The following is a 16,781-nucleotide window of genomic DNA, read 5'->3' as shown; positions in this document are numbered from 1 at the left end:
CAGGGAGAAACCCCATCTCTACTAAAAAATACAAAATTAGCTGGGCATGGTGGCTCATGCCTGTAGTCCCAACTACTCGGGAGGCTGAGGCAGGAGAATCGCTTGAACCTGGGAGGCAGAGGTTTCGGTGAGCTGAGATCACTCCACTGCCCACCGGCCTGGGCAACAAGAGCGAAACTCCGTCTGACAACAACAACAAAAAAAGACAGACAAGTTTGGTGGTGACCAGAGAGTCAATTTTACAAGCTCCTTTTCTAGGTAACACACAACAGCTCCTAGCAGTGGAGAACTGGACTAGGGTGGCAGTGGCCAGCAGTGGGCCCAGCCCCTCCCTTAAGGACCTGCCACAGCTGTCCAGGTAGGTTGTGCTCTTGGCCCCAGCAGACACTTCTTCAACCCAGAAGCCCTTGTCTCAGAGGCGTCGCCTTGTTCCCAGAGTCAAGCACTCTTCTCTTGCTAGCCTGCATCCTAAACCTGCAGGCCGACCCCAACTGCTGCCTTGATGCCTGTCCACAGTTGCCCACCCTACATGGAACCTTGAAACTGAAAGACTGAAATGTAAGCAGCTTGCTTGGGATTCGGGTGGGAGTTGTGTGGGGAGTTATGGCCTGGGATGTAGCTTGGGGCCTGCTCAGGGGTGTGCCCAAAAAATGGGAAACTGCATTTCCAGGGCAATTCTGAAAACTTTTAGAAGAAAACAGGGGTACAGCTTTGTGACATTGGTTAGGCAATGTTTTTGTTTGTTTGTTTTTTGTTTTTGAGACGGAGTTTCGCTCTTGTTGCCCAAGCTAGAGTGCAATGGCGCGATCTCAGCTTACTGCAACCTCTGCCTCCCAGGTTCAAGCAATTCTCCTGTCTCAGCCTCCCAAGCAGCTGGGATTACAGGCACGTGCCACCAAGCCCGGCTAATTTTTTGTATTTTTAGTAGAGACTGGGGTTTCACCATGTTAGCTAGGCTGCTCTCGAACTCCTGACTCAAGTGATTTGCCTGCCTCGGCCTCCCAAAGTGCTGGGATACAGGCATGAGCCACCGCGCTGGCCAGGCAATGGTTTTTTAGATATGACATCAAAAGCACAAGTGACAACAGAAAAATAAATTGTACTTCATCAAAGTGAAATACTTTTCTGCAACAAAGAACTTCACACGCGTCCCTGTGAAAAGACCACCAAACAGGCTTTGTGTGAGCAACAAGGCTATTTATTTCACCTGGGTGCAGGCGGGCTGAGTCCGAAAAGAGAGTCAGCAAAGGGCGGTGGGATTATCATTAGTTCTTACAGGTTTTGGGATAGGCAGTGGAGTTAGGAGCAATGTTTTGTGGGCAGTGGGTGGATCTCACAAAGTGCATTCTCAAGGGTAGGGAGAATTACAAAGAACTTTCTTAAGGGTGGGGGAGATTACAAAGTACATTGATCAGTTAGGGTGGGGCAGAAACATCACAATGGTGGAATGTCATCAGTTAAGGCTATTCTCACTTCTTTTGTGGATATTCAGTTGCTTCAGGCCATCTGGATGTATACGTTCAGGTCACAGGGGATATGATGGTTTAGCTTGGGCTCTGAGGCCTAACGAGAACACCATCAAGAAAGTGAAAAGACAACTCACAGAATGGAAGAAAATACTTGCAAATCGTATGTATCTAAGGGGCTTGGAGTTTGAGACCAACCTGGGCAACGTGGGAAGACCTCACTGCTACCAAAAAAAAAAAAAAAAAATTAGCCAGGTTGGGTGGCATACACCTGTGGTCCCAGCTATTCAGAAGGTGAGACCGTGTGTCAAAGAAAACAAACAAACAAACAAAAAAAAAGCAAAAGATTTCAAGAGGCATTTTTTCCAAATAATATAAATACAAACGGCCAATAAGCACATGAAAAGATGCTCGCAGGTCAGATGTGGTGGTTCACGCCTCTGATCTCAGACTTTGGGAGACCGAGGTGGGCAGATCACTTGAGGGCAGGAGTTTAAGACTAGACCAGCCTGGCCAACATGGTGAAACCCTGTCTCACTAAAAACACAAAAATTAGCCAGGCATGGTGGTGCCCATGTGTAATGCCAGCTACTCAGGAGCTGAGACACAAGAATCACTTGAACCCAGGGGATGGAGTTTGCAATGAATCAAGATCTCATCACTGCATTCCAGCCTAGGTGACAGAGCAAGACTTGGTCTCGGAAAAAAACAAAAAAGTGATGTATCTATACAATAGAAATACTAATCCATAAAAAGAAATTAAGTACTGATACATGTAACAACATGGATGAAGCCTTCAAGAAAAAAATTAGCCAGGCATGGTAGCGGGTGCCTGTAGTCGCAGCTACTGGGGAGGCTGAGGCAGGAGAATCGCTTGAACCCGGGAGGCAGAGCTTGCAGTGAGCTGAGATCGCACCATCACACTTCAGCTCAGATGACAGTGTGAGACTCCATCTCAAAAAAAAAAAAAAAGGATGAACCTTGAAAATATTATAATATTATGGTGAGTGAAGGAAGCCAGTCACACAAGACCACCTGTTGTATATCCAGAATTGGCAAATCTCTACAGATGGAAAGTTAATTAGTGGTTGCTTAGGTCTGAGGGAATAGCAGGGTCAGAGCCAAAGGATGGCAGGTTTCTCTGTGGTAAGGAAAATGTTCTAAAATGGACTGTGGTGATGGTTGCACATGCCTGTGAATATCCTAAACTGTTGAATTTTATGTTTTAAATGGGTGAATTATATGGTATATGTAGCTGTTAAGAAAACAATGGGGCCCAGCTGTGGTGGCTCACGCCTGTAATCCCAACACTGGGAGGCTGAGGTGGGCAAATTATTTGAGCCCAGGAGTTCAAGACCAGCCTGGGCAACACAGGGAGACCTCATCTCTACAAAAAAATAAAAAATTATCCGGGCACCGTGGCTCATGCCTGTAATCCCAGTACTTTGGGAGGCCGAGGCGGGTGGATCACTTGAGGTCAGGAGTTCAAGATCAGCCTGGCCAACATGGTGAAACCTCATCTTTACTAAAAATAGAAAAATTAGCCCAGTGCGGTGGTACAAGCCTGTAATCCCAGCTACTTAGAAGGCCGAGGTGGGAGAATCGCTTGAACCCAGGGGACGGAGGTTGCAGTGAGCCGAGATCACACCACTGCATTCCAGTCTGGGCAACAGAGTGAGACTCCATCTCAAAAAAAAAAAAAAAATCAAAAATTAGTCAGGCTTGGTGGTGTGTGCCTGTGGTCCCAGCTACTTGGGAGGCTGAGGCAGGAGGATCACCTGTGCCCAGAGGTCCAAGGTGCAGTGAGCCGAGATCACGCCACTGCACTCCAGCCCAAGCAATTCCAGATTTCATCGGATGACCTGCTCCTTTTGAGCACACTTCAGTAAAGCATTTTTTGGCACTGCCAACAACAAACAAATACCATGAGTGGCCCTTGGGCTGATTGAAATGGAATGAAATGCACAAACCATACCTCCCCACAAGGGCCCATTCTATCAGGGCAGAGGTGAGCGAAGCAGCCCCTTCTCCCTGCCTTTTACTCACCTCACCTCTGACATCTAACAGTGTTGAACCCTAATCTCCACTCTTACTATAATATGATCTCAGGTAAATGATACGACCTTTCCAGGCCTCAGTTTGTTATGTGTCAAATGGGGCTGGATATTGCTCCCAGATATGCTGTTGTAAAAGGAACTGAGGGCCAGGAGCGGTGGCCCACGCCTGTAATCCCAGCACTTTGGGAGGCTGAGGCGGGCAGATCACGAGGTTGGGAGATCAAGACCATCCTGGCTAACAAGGTGAAACCCCATCTCTACTAAAAATACAAAAAATTAACTGGACGTGGTGGAGGGGGCCTGTAGTCTCAGCTACTTGGGAGGCTGAGGCAGGAGAATGACATGAACCCAGGAGACAGAGCTTGCAGTGAGCCGAAATCGTGCCACTGCACTCCAACCCGGGAGACAGAGTGAGACTCTGTCTCAAAAAGAAAAAAAAGGAACTGAATGAGATCATCTTCATAAAGTGCCCAGCCCAACAGCTGGCACTTGGTACGCACAGAATAAATGTTTGCTATTCTTATCAGTTGTCTATTAATTCAACAGGCATTATGGTACTCTCCTGTATGCAATTGGCCAGAAAGATAAATGCCTCAGGCTCTCACAGTCTGATTGGGAGGCAGACAGTCACAAATCTGACCCCCTCTGTCTGTGATAAATGCTCTGAGTAGAGCTTTCTGAATAAGAGAAGAGAGAGCAGGGATTCTGACCAGTTAGAAGTCCACACCCTTATCTTTATTTCCGTTGATTCATTTTAATTGACATAACTTTTTTTTTTTTTTGAGATGGAGTCTTGCTCTGTTGCCAGGCTGGAGTGCAGTGGCACAATCTCGGCTCACTGCAACCTCTGCCTCCCGGTTCAAGCGATTCTCCTGCCTCAGCCTCCCAAGTAGCTGGGATTACAGGCACGTGCCACTACGCCCAGCTAATTTTTTGAATTTTTAGTAGGGACAGGGTTTCGCCATGTTGGCCAGGCTAGTCTCAAACTCCCAACCTCAGGTGATCCGTCTGCCTCGGCCTGCCAAAGTGCTGGGATTATAGGCATGAGCCACCTCACTCAGCCAGCATGACCATTTGACTATCTTCATCCTTTGTGTTGTTTTAGTTGTTCTTTCTTTCTTTTCTTTTTTTTTGAAACAGAGTCTTGCTCTGTAGCCCAGGCTGGAGTGCAGTGGCGCTATCTCGACCTCGGCTCACTACAAGCTCCGCCTCCCGGGTTCATGCCATTCTCCTGCCTCAGCCTCCCGAGTAGCTGGGACCACAGGCGCCCGCCACTGCGCCTGGCTAATTTTTTGTATTTTTAGTAGAAACGGGGTTTCACCGTGTTAGCCAGGATGGTCTCAATCTCCTGACCTCATGATCCGCCCGTCTCGGCCTCCCAAAGTGCTGGGATTACAAGCGTGAGCCACTGCGCCCGGCCTCTTTTTTTTTTTTTTTTTTTTTTTTTTTTTTTGAGAGTCTCTCTCAGACACCCAGGCTGGAGTGCAAAGGTGTGATCTCAGCTCACTGCAACCTCCACCTCCTGGGCTTTAAGCGAGTCTCCTGCCTCAGCCTCCCGAGTAGCTAGCACTATAAGTATGAGCCACCATGCCCAGCTAATTTTTTTTGTATTTTTAGTAGAAATGGGGTTTTGCTCTGTTGGCCAGCCTGGTCTCAAACTCGTGACATCAAGTGATCCACCCACCTCCGCCTCCCAAAGTGCTGGGATTATAAGCATGAGCCACCACACCCAGTCTGTTTTAGTTTTTCTTGGAGAACCTTGATTTAGACTGGGTGAGGTGGCTCATGCCTGTGATCCTAGCACTTTGGGAGGCCGAGGCGGGTGGATCACCTGAGGTCAGGAATTCGAGACCAGCCTGGTTAATATGGTGAAACCCCATCTCTACTAAAAGTACAGAATTAGCCTGGTGTGGTGGCACACGCCTGTAATCCCAGCTACTCAGGAGGCTGAGGCAGGAGAATTGCTTGAACCCGGGAGGTCAGGAGATCGAGACCATTCTGGCTAACATGGTGAAACCCCGTCTCTACTAAAAAAATACAAAAAACTAGCCGGGCGTAGTGGCGGGCGCCTGTAGTCCCAGCTACTCAGGAGGCTGAGGCGGGAGAAGGGCGTGAACCCGGGAGGCGGAGGTTGCAGTGAGCTGAGATCCAGCCACTGCACTCCAGCCTGGGCGACAGAGCGAGACTCCGTCTAAAAAAAAATAAACAGAAATTAGGCTTGGCGCAGTGGCTCAAACTTGTAATGCCAGCACTTTGGGAGGCCAAGGCAGGTGGATCACCTGAGGTCAGGAATTTGAGACCAGCCTGACCAACATGGTGAAACCCCCTCTCTACTAAAAATATAAAAAATAGCCAGGCGTGGTGGCATGCGCCTGTAATCCCAGCTACTCTGGAGGCTGAGGCGGAACAATCACTTGAACCTGGGAGGCAGAGGCTGCAATGAGCCGAGATGGCACCACTGCACTTCAGCCTGGGCTGCAGAGTGAAATTTCGTCTCAAAAAAGGAAAAAAAACTTTGGCGTAAGGGGAAGCATGTCTGTTTGTTCAAGATGGACTCTGAAACATTGATTTTATTTGGGAAATGTGTTTACTGTTTTTTTAAAATCCCATCTAGTGTGTTACTAAAATTTGTTCAGAGTGAGGTCTCCTTTGACCTTTGACCCTTCCCCCATTTCCTGGCCAGATGTCTCAGGATTAGCGGGGAGGTGGCACTGTAACAGAAACGCTTCACCCTGAGGTTTGTCCTGTGCTCTGCTGGCTGAGAAACTTGCTTGTATCTTGCTGATTATCAGGTAGGGCTGAGGCGTCTGGATAGAATTCTGGGTTATATCCACCACAGGGACACACTAGCCAGTGGTGGGAATGCCATGCATGCCAGCCAGGTGTCTGCTGACCTAGACCAGGCTGGAGTGCAGTGGCACCATCTCGGCTCACTGCAAGCTCCGCCTCCTGTGTTCACTCCATTCTCGTGCCTCAGCCTCCCGAGTAACTGGGACTACAGGCGCCTGCCACCACCCCTGGCTAATTTTTTGTATTTTTTTAAGTAGAGATGGGGTTTCACCGTGTTAGCCAGGATGGTCACTATCTCCTGACTTCGTGATCTGCCCGCCTCAGCCTCCCAAAGTGCTGGGATTACAGGCATGAGCCACCACTCCCAGCCCTTGTTTTTTTTTTGAGACGGAATCTCACTGTTGCCCAGACTGGAGTGCAATGGTGCGGTCTTGGCTCACTGCAACCTCTATCTCCCAGGTTCAAGCAATTCTCCTACCTCAGCCTCCCAAGTAGCTGGGATTACAGGCACGTGCCACCACACCTAGCTAATTTTTGTAGTTTTAGTAGAGATAGGGTTTCACTGTGTTGGCCAGGCTGGTCTTGAACTCCTGTCCTCATGACCCGCCTGCCTTGGCCTCCCAAAGTGCTGGGATTACAGGTGTGAGCCATCACTCCCGGCCATGTTTTTTTTATTTTTTATTTTTGTCAGGGTCTTGCTCTGTCACACAGGCTGGCATGCAGTGTCACCTTCACAGCTCACTGAAACCTTCAACTCCTGAGCTGAAGCAATCCTCCCACCTCAGCCTCCCAAGTTGCTGAGGTTACACAGGTCAGCCACTGCACCCAGCTCTAACAGTATTTGTCCAGGCCGTGGCAAGACCTGGCCTACCACTGAGGACAGGCACTCCAAAATGCCTCTTCTCCATGAGAGTCGGCGTCTGTCTTCCACACAAAATCCAAATCCTTGGGCCCTCCTTGCTCAACTTGACCTTTGTTTATGTTTCACAGAACTATACACTTGACGCAGCCCTGGCTTCTGCATTGCAGTCACAGCCTGATTCCCTGATGGACGTAGGTCCACAGCTCCCAGTGTTTTCAGAGACTGACATCTTGCTCCCAGCAGATGGCTCACCATCTCACCCCTTCTGGGAGATTCTTTTTATTGTTTCCTCTAGAGGGTTAACCTATTTCCTGATATGGGCTCCCTTTGCCCTTCTATAATATTCATAACAGTGTCTGGACTATTGATAATAATATTGAGCCCATGGTAAGCCCAGATCGCAGGGTTGTTATCTCACCAGCATGCACCTGTGGGGCAGCACTGCTTGTTTACTACCAGCTTCTTTTTTTTCTTTTTGAGACGGAGTCTTGCTCTGTCTCCCAGGCTGGAGTGCAGTGGTGCGATCTCGGCTCACTACAAGCTCCACCTCCCGGGTTCACACCATTCTCCTGCCTCAGCCTCCCAAGTAGCTGGGACTACAGTGCCTGCCACCATGCCCGGCTAATTTTTTTTTATTTTTAGTAGAGACGGGGTTTCACCGTGTTAGCCAGGATGGTCTCGATCTCCTGACCTTGTGATCCGCCCGTCTCAGCCTCCCAAGGTGCTGGGATTACAGGCGTGAGCCACTGCGCCCAGCCGTTGTTTTTTTTGTGTGTGTTTCTTTTGGTTTCTGTTTTTGTTTTTGAGATGGAGTCTCATTCTGTTGCCCAGGCTGGAGTGCAGTGGTGTGATCTCAGCTCACTTCAACCTCCGCCTCCCGAGTTCAAGCAATTCTCCTCTCTCAGCCACCCGAGTAGCTGGGATTACAGGCATGCACCACCACACCTGGCTAATTTTTGAGTTTTTAGTAGAGATGGGGTTTTGCCATGCTAGCCAGCCGGGTCTCGAACTCCCAGCCTCAAGTGATCCACTCACCTCAGCCTCCCAAAGTGTTGGGATTACAGGCATGCGCCACCTCGCCTAGCCCCTGAGCCCATTTTCTCAGCCTGTTTCCTGTACTGCTGCAGCCTCGCTCTACTGGCCTCTGCTTACGAAAGTGTCAAGAGTTAAAGCTCAGCCTCTTGGTGATGGACAGGAGGGGCAGCTGCTCTCTCAGACTCAGTTACTACACGAAACACTCTCGGTTTGGAAACCAGGCCAGTAACCAAAGCTTTTGGGAACCAGACTGATTCTTTGCCACCAATACTGGAAGCAGATCCAGCCAGCTGTGCTTGGGGGCTGCTGGGGCCGTTTGGTTTGGTCAGCAGTCACTCCTGGAACTTCTGTTATGTAGGCCGGGCGCAGTGGCTCAAGCCTGTAATCCCAGCACTTTGGGAGGCCGAGGCGGGCGGATCACGAGGTCAGGAGATCGAGACCATCCTGGCTAACACGGTGAAACCCCGTCTCTACTAAAAAAATACAAAAAACTAGCCGGGCATGGTGGTGGGCACCTGTAGTCCCAGCTACTCGGGAGGCTGAGGCAGGAGAATGGCGTAAACCCGGGAGGCGGAGCTTGCAGTGAGCTGAGATCCGGCCACTGCACTCCAGCCTGGGTGACAGAACGAGACTCTGTCTCAAAAAAACAAAAAAAAAGGAACTTCTGTTATGTGCCAGGCATGATTCCAGAGGCAGATACACTCATTCCCTGCCTTCAGAGCACCGGAGCTTCTCGTCCCCCTCCGGTCTCAGATGCCCCTGCTCAGATAACCCAGCTGCAGGTCTTGTCTCTGTTTGCTGCCCCAACTCTGTCCCTGAAGTTCCGCCCTCTAGGTTGACAACCACCCTGCTGCTGGCCAAGGAGCATGTCCAGACCTACAAGGTGCAGCTGATGGCTTAGGGCCGAGGCTGTCTCCTCTTGCACCTTACACTGGCTGGAAAGCTGCTGGCTGGCACTGCAGCTGCCCACGCCTCAGGCCACTGGCAGTGGGCAGGTGGATTGAGACTAGCTGCAGGTGCAGAACTGGGGAGGGAGAGCCCTGTGGGGGCCGTGATGCCTGGGCTGTGGACCCAAGCCCCTCCTGACCCCTCTGCTTGGCCCCCTGGCTCAGTGCCTGGCAGAGAGGAGCTTATGGAGGGAAAGTGTGGCCAACGTAGGAGGTGGTACGTGAATAGGGATTTAACGAAGCCCAGGTTCCACCTCCATGGGGACAGGCACAATCCCTCACACACTGCTCAGCAAAGGCCACCTGCCCTAAGCCTGCAGCCCATCTCCCTCTCCTTCCCCGGAGCCCTCTTGTCCCTGGTACTGGTGATGTCTGAGATGAACCTCTCCCTTTCTGCCCACCCTCCATCCCACTGTGTGTATCCCCAGAACTGCAGCTTCCTGATAAGAGCTAGCAGCTGCCAGCGAGAAGGCCCCAAACCCTGGCTGCCTCACCGTGTCCCTCTCTCTGCACCCTTTTCCAGATGACACATGGCCTTACTGCTCCTCCAGGAGCTACAGCCTCACTGAAGCCCCCACTTCTTGCTTTCCCAGTAGGAGGTGACTGTAGGACCTCTTAGCTTGCTCCATGGGGAGGGGTTATGAAGTAGGAGGCAGGCTGGGCTCGCATGGAGAGACCTCTGCTCGGGAGACAGCTCAGAAGCGCTGCTCCCAGGTGTGCGTGATCTGCAAGACTGGCCCCTGCTGGCCACTGGGCATAGTGCTCAGATGAAGACACCAGGACATGCTGGGGCGCATCCCAGAGAAATCCTGTGACTCTTTGCTTGGAGAGAGTGTCTGGTGGAATCACTGATAGCCAGGGGCTGCTGGGCCATCAGCAGGACCACAGGGAGCAGGAGTACCCTGCCCCTTCTCACACCACAGCCCCTTCTCACTCCACAGCCCCTTCTCACTCCACAGCCCCTTCTCACACCACAGCCCCTTCTCACTCCACAGCCCCTCGCAATAGAGGCCTTGTACAAACTCCTCTGTGCATAAACACAGAGCTGTCTCAGCTGCACCCACCTCGGCCTGCAGCCTCCCTCATTTCCCAGACCTGCTGACAAAGGGATCAGGGAGGGAAAAGGCCAGCCACCCGGCCCAAGAAGAGGGCATCCTTAGTCTTCTGAGGGTGCTGTAGAATTTGGGTTGGCAACCCGACAGGGGCCTACCCCTTCTCCCCGTCTTCTAGCCTTAACTTGGAGGACGACGCTGGAAGGCCAGCTTTCATGCAGCTGTTGCTGGTCAGAAGCCAGGCCCAGCTTGGTAAGAATGGTCCAGGCTGGTGACATCCTTGTGATCAGGTCATCTCCCTGAGGAATGCCCACAGAAGCAGGCAGGAGCACCATAGGGGTGAGGGAAGAGGCTGTGAGGGCCCGGGCAAGGTGCACCCAGCTCAGCCTCAGTGGGACTGATTAGTGCCTGGGGTAGGGCTGAGAGAGGTGGGCTGCAATTCCTTTGGCAAGATGATTAAAATGCTCCCGCCCCAAGGGATGGGGAGAGTGTGCCCAGGATAGGGGCTCAAGCATCTCATGCCTGGTGGACCACAGCACCCCCTGTAAGACAACTGCAGAACGGGTGAAAACTCCCCACCTGATGCTTCTCTATGGCGGGCTAGACTGGCCATAGGCCTCAGTCTCTGAATCTGAACACAGGCCAGGACCATCTTGCAGAAACCATAGGGCAAGCCCTTGTTTCCTGCTGATTGAATTGCAGACAGCTGACCGGTGTTCCGTGGTGTTCCTCCCTCTACTGACCTACCTGAAGGTGATTCAGGAGAAAGGGACTGTTTTCCCAAGGCTGCAAGACCCCACCCTGACACCTGACACCAGGCAGTGTGCAAGGAGCCAGGCAGGGGGAGCTGAGCAGCAGAGACCGCTGTTGGGGTATCATCCAGTGAACTGATGAGTGGGAAACTGTTAATTTCCAATCCAGGCAGTCCGTTCAGGGCCTCTTCTTCTCTTTGGCTGATGGTCCCTAGGCCAGGACCAGTGGGCCAGGTGCTAAAATTACCCAAGGTCCTGACAGGACTCTGGCCCCCAGTAATTCTGAAAACCAAGCCACTCCACTTGTCCTGAAGCCCTTAGCCTGTGTCTTCGGGAAGGTGGCTGGAAGACCACTTGTTCATGATGAAGTTGCACGTCAGAAGCCGGGTCCACTCTTGGTGAGGGAACACTTGTTGCCCTTTATTTCTCCCATCTTCCTCTTCACCCCTCCGTTTCCCTATTTTGTAGTTACACTGTGGACCCCTGGTGCTGGGTAAAACAGCCCTGCTTCATCCCCAAACTGACTGCTATGTGGGCCAGATGATTGAAGTTTAAGGGACAAGACAAATTACGTCCCATTTGCAGATTGAAGGTGGTATAATTAGAATATTGGTGGGTAAGCAATTTGACCTTATTTTCCTGAGACATGTCCCTACACAAGATTCACTGGGTCCCCACCTCACGTCACCATGCCATATGGGTAGGTAGAACGACTGCATAATTTGCCAAATTGGGACAGAGGACAGTAAACAGAGGCACTATTAAATACACTTCAGGCCGGGCCTAGCGGCTCACACCTGTAATCCTAGCTCCTTTGAGTTTGAGACCAACCTGGGCAACATAGGGAGACCCCGTCTCTAAAAAGTAAATACACTGGCCGGGCACGGTGGCTCATGCCTGTAATCCCAGCACTTTGGGAGGCCGAGGTGAGCGGATCACGAGGTCAAGAGATCGAGACCAGCCTGGCCAACATGGTGAAACCCCGTCTCTACTAAAAATACAAAAATTAGCTGAGTGTGGTGGCGTTTGCCTGTAGTCCCAGCTACTCGGGATGCTCAGGCAGGAGAATCGCTTGAACCTGGGAGGCGGGGGTTGCAGTGAGCCGAGATCGTGCCACTGTACTCCAGCCTGGCAACAAAGACTCCTCAAAATAAATACACAAACAGGCACAGATTGGCACTGTCCCGGGGAAACTGTCACTGAGGTCACCTCAATAGGGAGCTTCCTTATTATTGAATGCGCACATCCCAGCCCCAGCTGAATCAGAAGTGAGTGCTTTGTGGACATTTCCCCAAACTTTTTAAAAGACATTATCATTCGAATGAAAACCATTGACAAAATGAGAAAATCTTAACTTCAAAAATTTTATTTTAGTCTCATCCATCAAGGGCATAGGATACCTGCATCAGCTCCAACTTCTGCTTTTCTCCTTTGCCTCTGCTCCTTTACCCTTACCGAGGGATATGCCATACAGGCAGCTGCCTACAACCAAAAGCTCTCTTTGCCTTCTGGGTTGAGTGCTCAAGCCAAGTGTGGAAAGGCAAGTTGCTACTTCGGCAGACTGCAAGCTGCCCAATATAATCCGAGAACCTTCTATGCCAGCCTGCAGACTACGGGAGAAGGTTCACTAGTGTCACCCACTTGGGTTGTCACAGGTAGTAAACAGAAGCTAACTCATCACCATAGCCAGGTTTCTGTACTTGTTTCCAGACACTCCAGAGCATAGCACATTCCAACGTCTGATCTTAATCTCATTCTGAAACACACTGAGGAATCATTTAAGTGTGCTTGTTCCAGAGCTGATTATGAATCTTCTAGAAAAGCGGATCACATTACATTCTTTCATAGGAGCTCATAATCACGACCTGAAAGATACCTACTCTACCTTCCCTCTAAAATCTTATAACCCAAACTTTCGAGAAAGCAATTTTAATGGGGCAGAACTGTAAGCAGTCGCTAGCTTCAAACAGGAATGCTTTGATGATTGCTGGCTCTCATGCTGTCTCGCTGACATCCACATACTACGCTTTTGTGGCCATCATTGCACAAGAAAACTGGCTTCACACTTAAGAGTGAGTTCTACACCTGCGGGCTTCTATGCTATGGAACGGGAGTGGGGGAAAGGCTTACTGATAGTTTGTCTTAACCCACGCTGCAAATACGGCAGTTATTATGGCATCTTAATAAAGCAGAGAGCTGTTCACATGCTTTCTACAGTATCTTTGTAAATAAAAGGTTCCTTTGTCTACCAAGCAACACCTGAAATGAACTAAGCTCAAAACATTATATACAAGGACCTAGATAATGGGTCATGTGAAAACTTAGCACATTCAATTTAGGTTTTGGACACTTAGTTGGATAAACAAGTTTATTTGTAAATTTAGTCAACATACATAATTGACCTAAAAACTTCAATAAGATAAATTTTAAAACCACTTGGAAGGCCATCTCTATAAAAATGATTTTCCCAGGACAGTAACCAGATGTAACCTAACCCAACACCATCTTAATTGGCAGAGGTTCAGTGGGCTGGAGCTTTATGCTCCTCCCCCACAGCAAGTTTTTATAATACAAATGCCACAAGAAAAAGAACTTCGGTACTGTTTCCTCTTAGCAGAGGAGAAAAACTCAACCTAGTTATGAGACCAACCACACAACACAATGAAAAGCTGCACTAACTAGTTCAGAATATTAGTTAATAGATGATGCTGGTGTGAATAACTTGTATTTTTTTCTAGAGCCCTTATAAATAAAATCCCCCAGTTAGTGTTTGCATTATCAGCTAGAGGGTTAGATACCATGTGGTAGAATGAGGACTTATGCAAGGTATAAATGCGCATAGCATTTTACTACTATGAGAACAAGTGCAGTCAGAAGAGAACCAACTGGACTCTAAATTACACACATCTTAATGACAAGACTCCCCACCACTTGTGAATGTAAAACATTTAATTTAAAAATGTTGACACTACAATATATAAAATAGCTATTATAAATGCACATAGTGTATTCTATAGCTGCCAGGTTTACTTTTTTTTTTTTTTTTTCTCTTTAAAGGAAACTGTAAGTTACACTGTGGTTAAGACTTGTATCTTCACCCTTGAAAAAGCCCACATTCTATCACAGTGATGTATGGTCAGACTTAACAGCCCCAATTGTTAAACACTTGGATCAAGTCATAACCAGTTTTATTGCAAAAGGACCCTGTACACATTTATCAATTCTAGTACCTTAATAGCTACCCAACAAGTCATTAACATACAGAAACATGCATCATGAGAAGCAAGAAATATCACCCATCCCTTCTGCATATTAGCAACTTGTCACTCCTGAGCAACAGTGCTCACATCACTGAGGTCTGTGAACAGTCACTTTTCGCATTCATCCTGAGTGAAAGATGGAATGACTTAAGTACAAATGCAACATATTATAAACAATTTCTTACAAAAAAAGTCACAAATTAAACCAAAGTATTTTACAGAATTTACTACAAAACGCCATAAAAACTGCCTTCACTTAAGCTCTCTCTCCCCGTATCCGGCGAGCCAACTGGATGTCTTTGGGCATGATGGTGACTCTCTTAGCGTGGATGGCACACAGATTAGTATCTTCGAACAGACCCACCAGGTACGCTTCGCTAGCCTCCTGTTGAGGACAAGAGCCACACTATTAACCCCCCCCTCGGGGAGCGGAAACCGCCCAGCCCTCCCCCGACTCCAGGTCTTTGTCTTACCTGCAGCGCACCAATGGCCGCGCTCTGAAACCTCAGGTCGGTTTTGAAATCCTGAGCGATCTCCCTCACCAACCTCTGGAAGGGCAGCTTCCGAATGAGCAGCTCGGTCGACTTCTGATAACGACGAATCTCTCGAAGCGCCACGGTCCCGGGCCTGCAGCGAGCAGGGGAGGGGTGAGCAGACGCCGCCGCACAAAGCCGTCCACCGGCGGGCCATTGTTCCCCCGCCCGGCCTACCTGTAGCGATGAGGCTTCTTCACCCCGCCGGTAGAGGGAGCGCTTTTCCTGGCGGCTTTTGTGGCCAGCTGCTTGCGGGGCGCTTTCCCACCGGTGGATTTACGAGCAGTCTGCTTGGTTCGGGCCATTTTCTTTCACCTAAGAAAGACGCCCCGAAGATAAGGCCGCCGCGCTCACCCGGGCCGCACCCCGGGGCTGCGGGGGAACAGGCCCTGGCCCCTCCGCCGGGCCTCCCGCCTCCCCGTGCCCCACCTCGCGGCGGCAGATGGCCGAGGGCCGCCAACCTCCTCCCCCTCCCCTAATGACTCAGGCTGCAAGGAGCGGCAGCCTCCCCCGGGAGGGGGAGTACAGGGAGGAGTCACTTCCCTTCCTTGACGGGCGGAGGCCCGACTGCCCGGAATCCGGCGTCGGGACCTCTGAATCACCGCCAGGAAAAGGCGGGGACGCGGTTCCGGAACAAAGACCCAAGGGGGAACCTCCCGACCCCATACCCGACCCGACACCAGCTGCCCGAACAGACCCCGCCGCTCGGCTCCCAACAGCCGCGGCCCGCGGCGGCAACGGTTGGCAGAACCCGCAGCCGCGGGCAACCCCACGAATGCCTACCCAACGCCGAACTTTTAGGCCACTTCTCCGACCGCCGCGCCGCTTCCGCTGCCCGAAGAACAGCCGCAATCGCCGAGCTAAAAACCGACACAAGCCCAACGAACGACCAAACCGCTCTGCGCTCCAAGCCCCCTCGACGCCTCCGTTTTTATAGGCACGCTTCACGCTGCGTCTCTGCGTCATAGAACCCTTATTTGCATACACCAACGACTTTTTTTATTGGTGGGCGCTTTCGCCGACGCGCTGACATCCCCCGACACAAAGGCCGTGCTTCGGCACTGTTCCATGATTGGTGCATATCTAGGCCGCTGATTGGCTGTTAAAGTCGCCTAATGATTGGATGGATGCAAAGAGGAATGGACGAATCAGAGTTTAGCACTGAGCGGCCCTTCTGATTGGATAAAATGGAGCTATGTTTGGATCCTTCCCTTGGTTCCAAAGCTCTGCAATAGAAAGTCAATGCAAATGAATTGCACTGGTCTCTATCAGGATGAGCAGGAGTCTAAACTTACAGGCATCAAGCGAATGCTATGCACGCAGAGAGGCTATTTTAACAAATTTTTTGTAAATATTTTCCGATGTAAAATAAAATGTGTTTCCTAGATTTACCTTTCATAATATTTTGGTCGTTAAGTGCGTAGTGTGAGAATTAGAATTCAGTAAATCATGTTATATTATCAAGTATTTCAAATATCATGCACATACATTTTTAACCAGAAGCAGGTCCCTTGGTGGGGTGGGAAGGGGTAAATAACAGATACAAATAAACATGTTAATAAATTAGAGGAACTGTTTCGTATGTTTTTAAGGTGTCACAAAATATTTTGTGATTTCCATATGATTAAACAAGAAGTAACTTAAGCAACATGTTACTTGAATTATGTACTTCAACTGAATGAAATGACTACAGCCAGAAAGGAAATAGTCCTACTATAGTATTTGCATGTCCATGAAGAATAAACGAAAGATAACTAAACTAAATATGTGCCCTTTTGTTTAACAGCATATCCTGGCAGGTATTACTTCTGAAGAAACATGACAAATGTGTAAATATGCTAATCCCTACCTTTGCCTAAGTAAATGTCTTGGGTAGATTGCAATAGTCAGTTCTTCAGTTGCCTCAAGTATATAAAATACCACAGCAGGCTTAAGGTTAAGACTAGCCAAGCAAAGCCCAGAAAATTGAAATACAGCCTTGGGCATTCTACTCCACTCTATAGTTCTGATGCTTGGTTCAACAAATA

The 16,781-nt window shown here is 49.7% G+C and overlaps 1 protein-coding gene across 1 annotated transcript; it reads right to left on the bottom strand.

Moving 5' to 3' along the window:
* Positions 1-13,315: 13,315 nt before the first annotated feature.
* H3-3B (H3.3 histone B) lies at positions 13,316-15,822 on the bottom strand. The gene is made up of 4 exons (XM_008011728.3): positions 15,538-15,822; positions 14,932-15,069; positions 14,695-14,848; positions 13,316-14,606 (listed from the first exon to the last, which is right to left on the bottom strand). The coding sequence occupies exons 2-4, from the start codon at positions 15,057-15,059 to the stop codon at positions 14,478-14,480; spliced, it is 411 nt and encodes a 136-aa protein (XP_008009919.1). The 5' UTR covers positions 15,060-15,069; positions 15,538-15,822; the 3' UTR covers positions 13,316-14,477.
* Positions 15,823-16,781: the final 959 nt, after the last annotated feature.

This window comes from Chlorocebus sabaeus, chromosome 16 (genome assembly GCF_047675955.1).
Source record: "Chlorocebus sabaeus isolate Y175 chromosome 16, mChlSab1.0.hap1, whole genome shotgun sequence".
Taxonomy (NCBI): Eukaryota; Metazoa; Chordata; class Mammalia; order Primates; family Cercopithecidae; genus Chlorocebus; species Chlorocebus sabaeus.
Note: the sequence above shows the minus strand (reverse complement) of the source record. Positions and strands in the feature narration are given on the sequence as shown.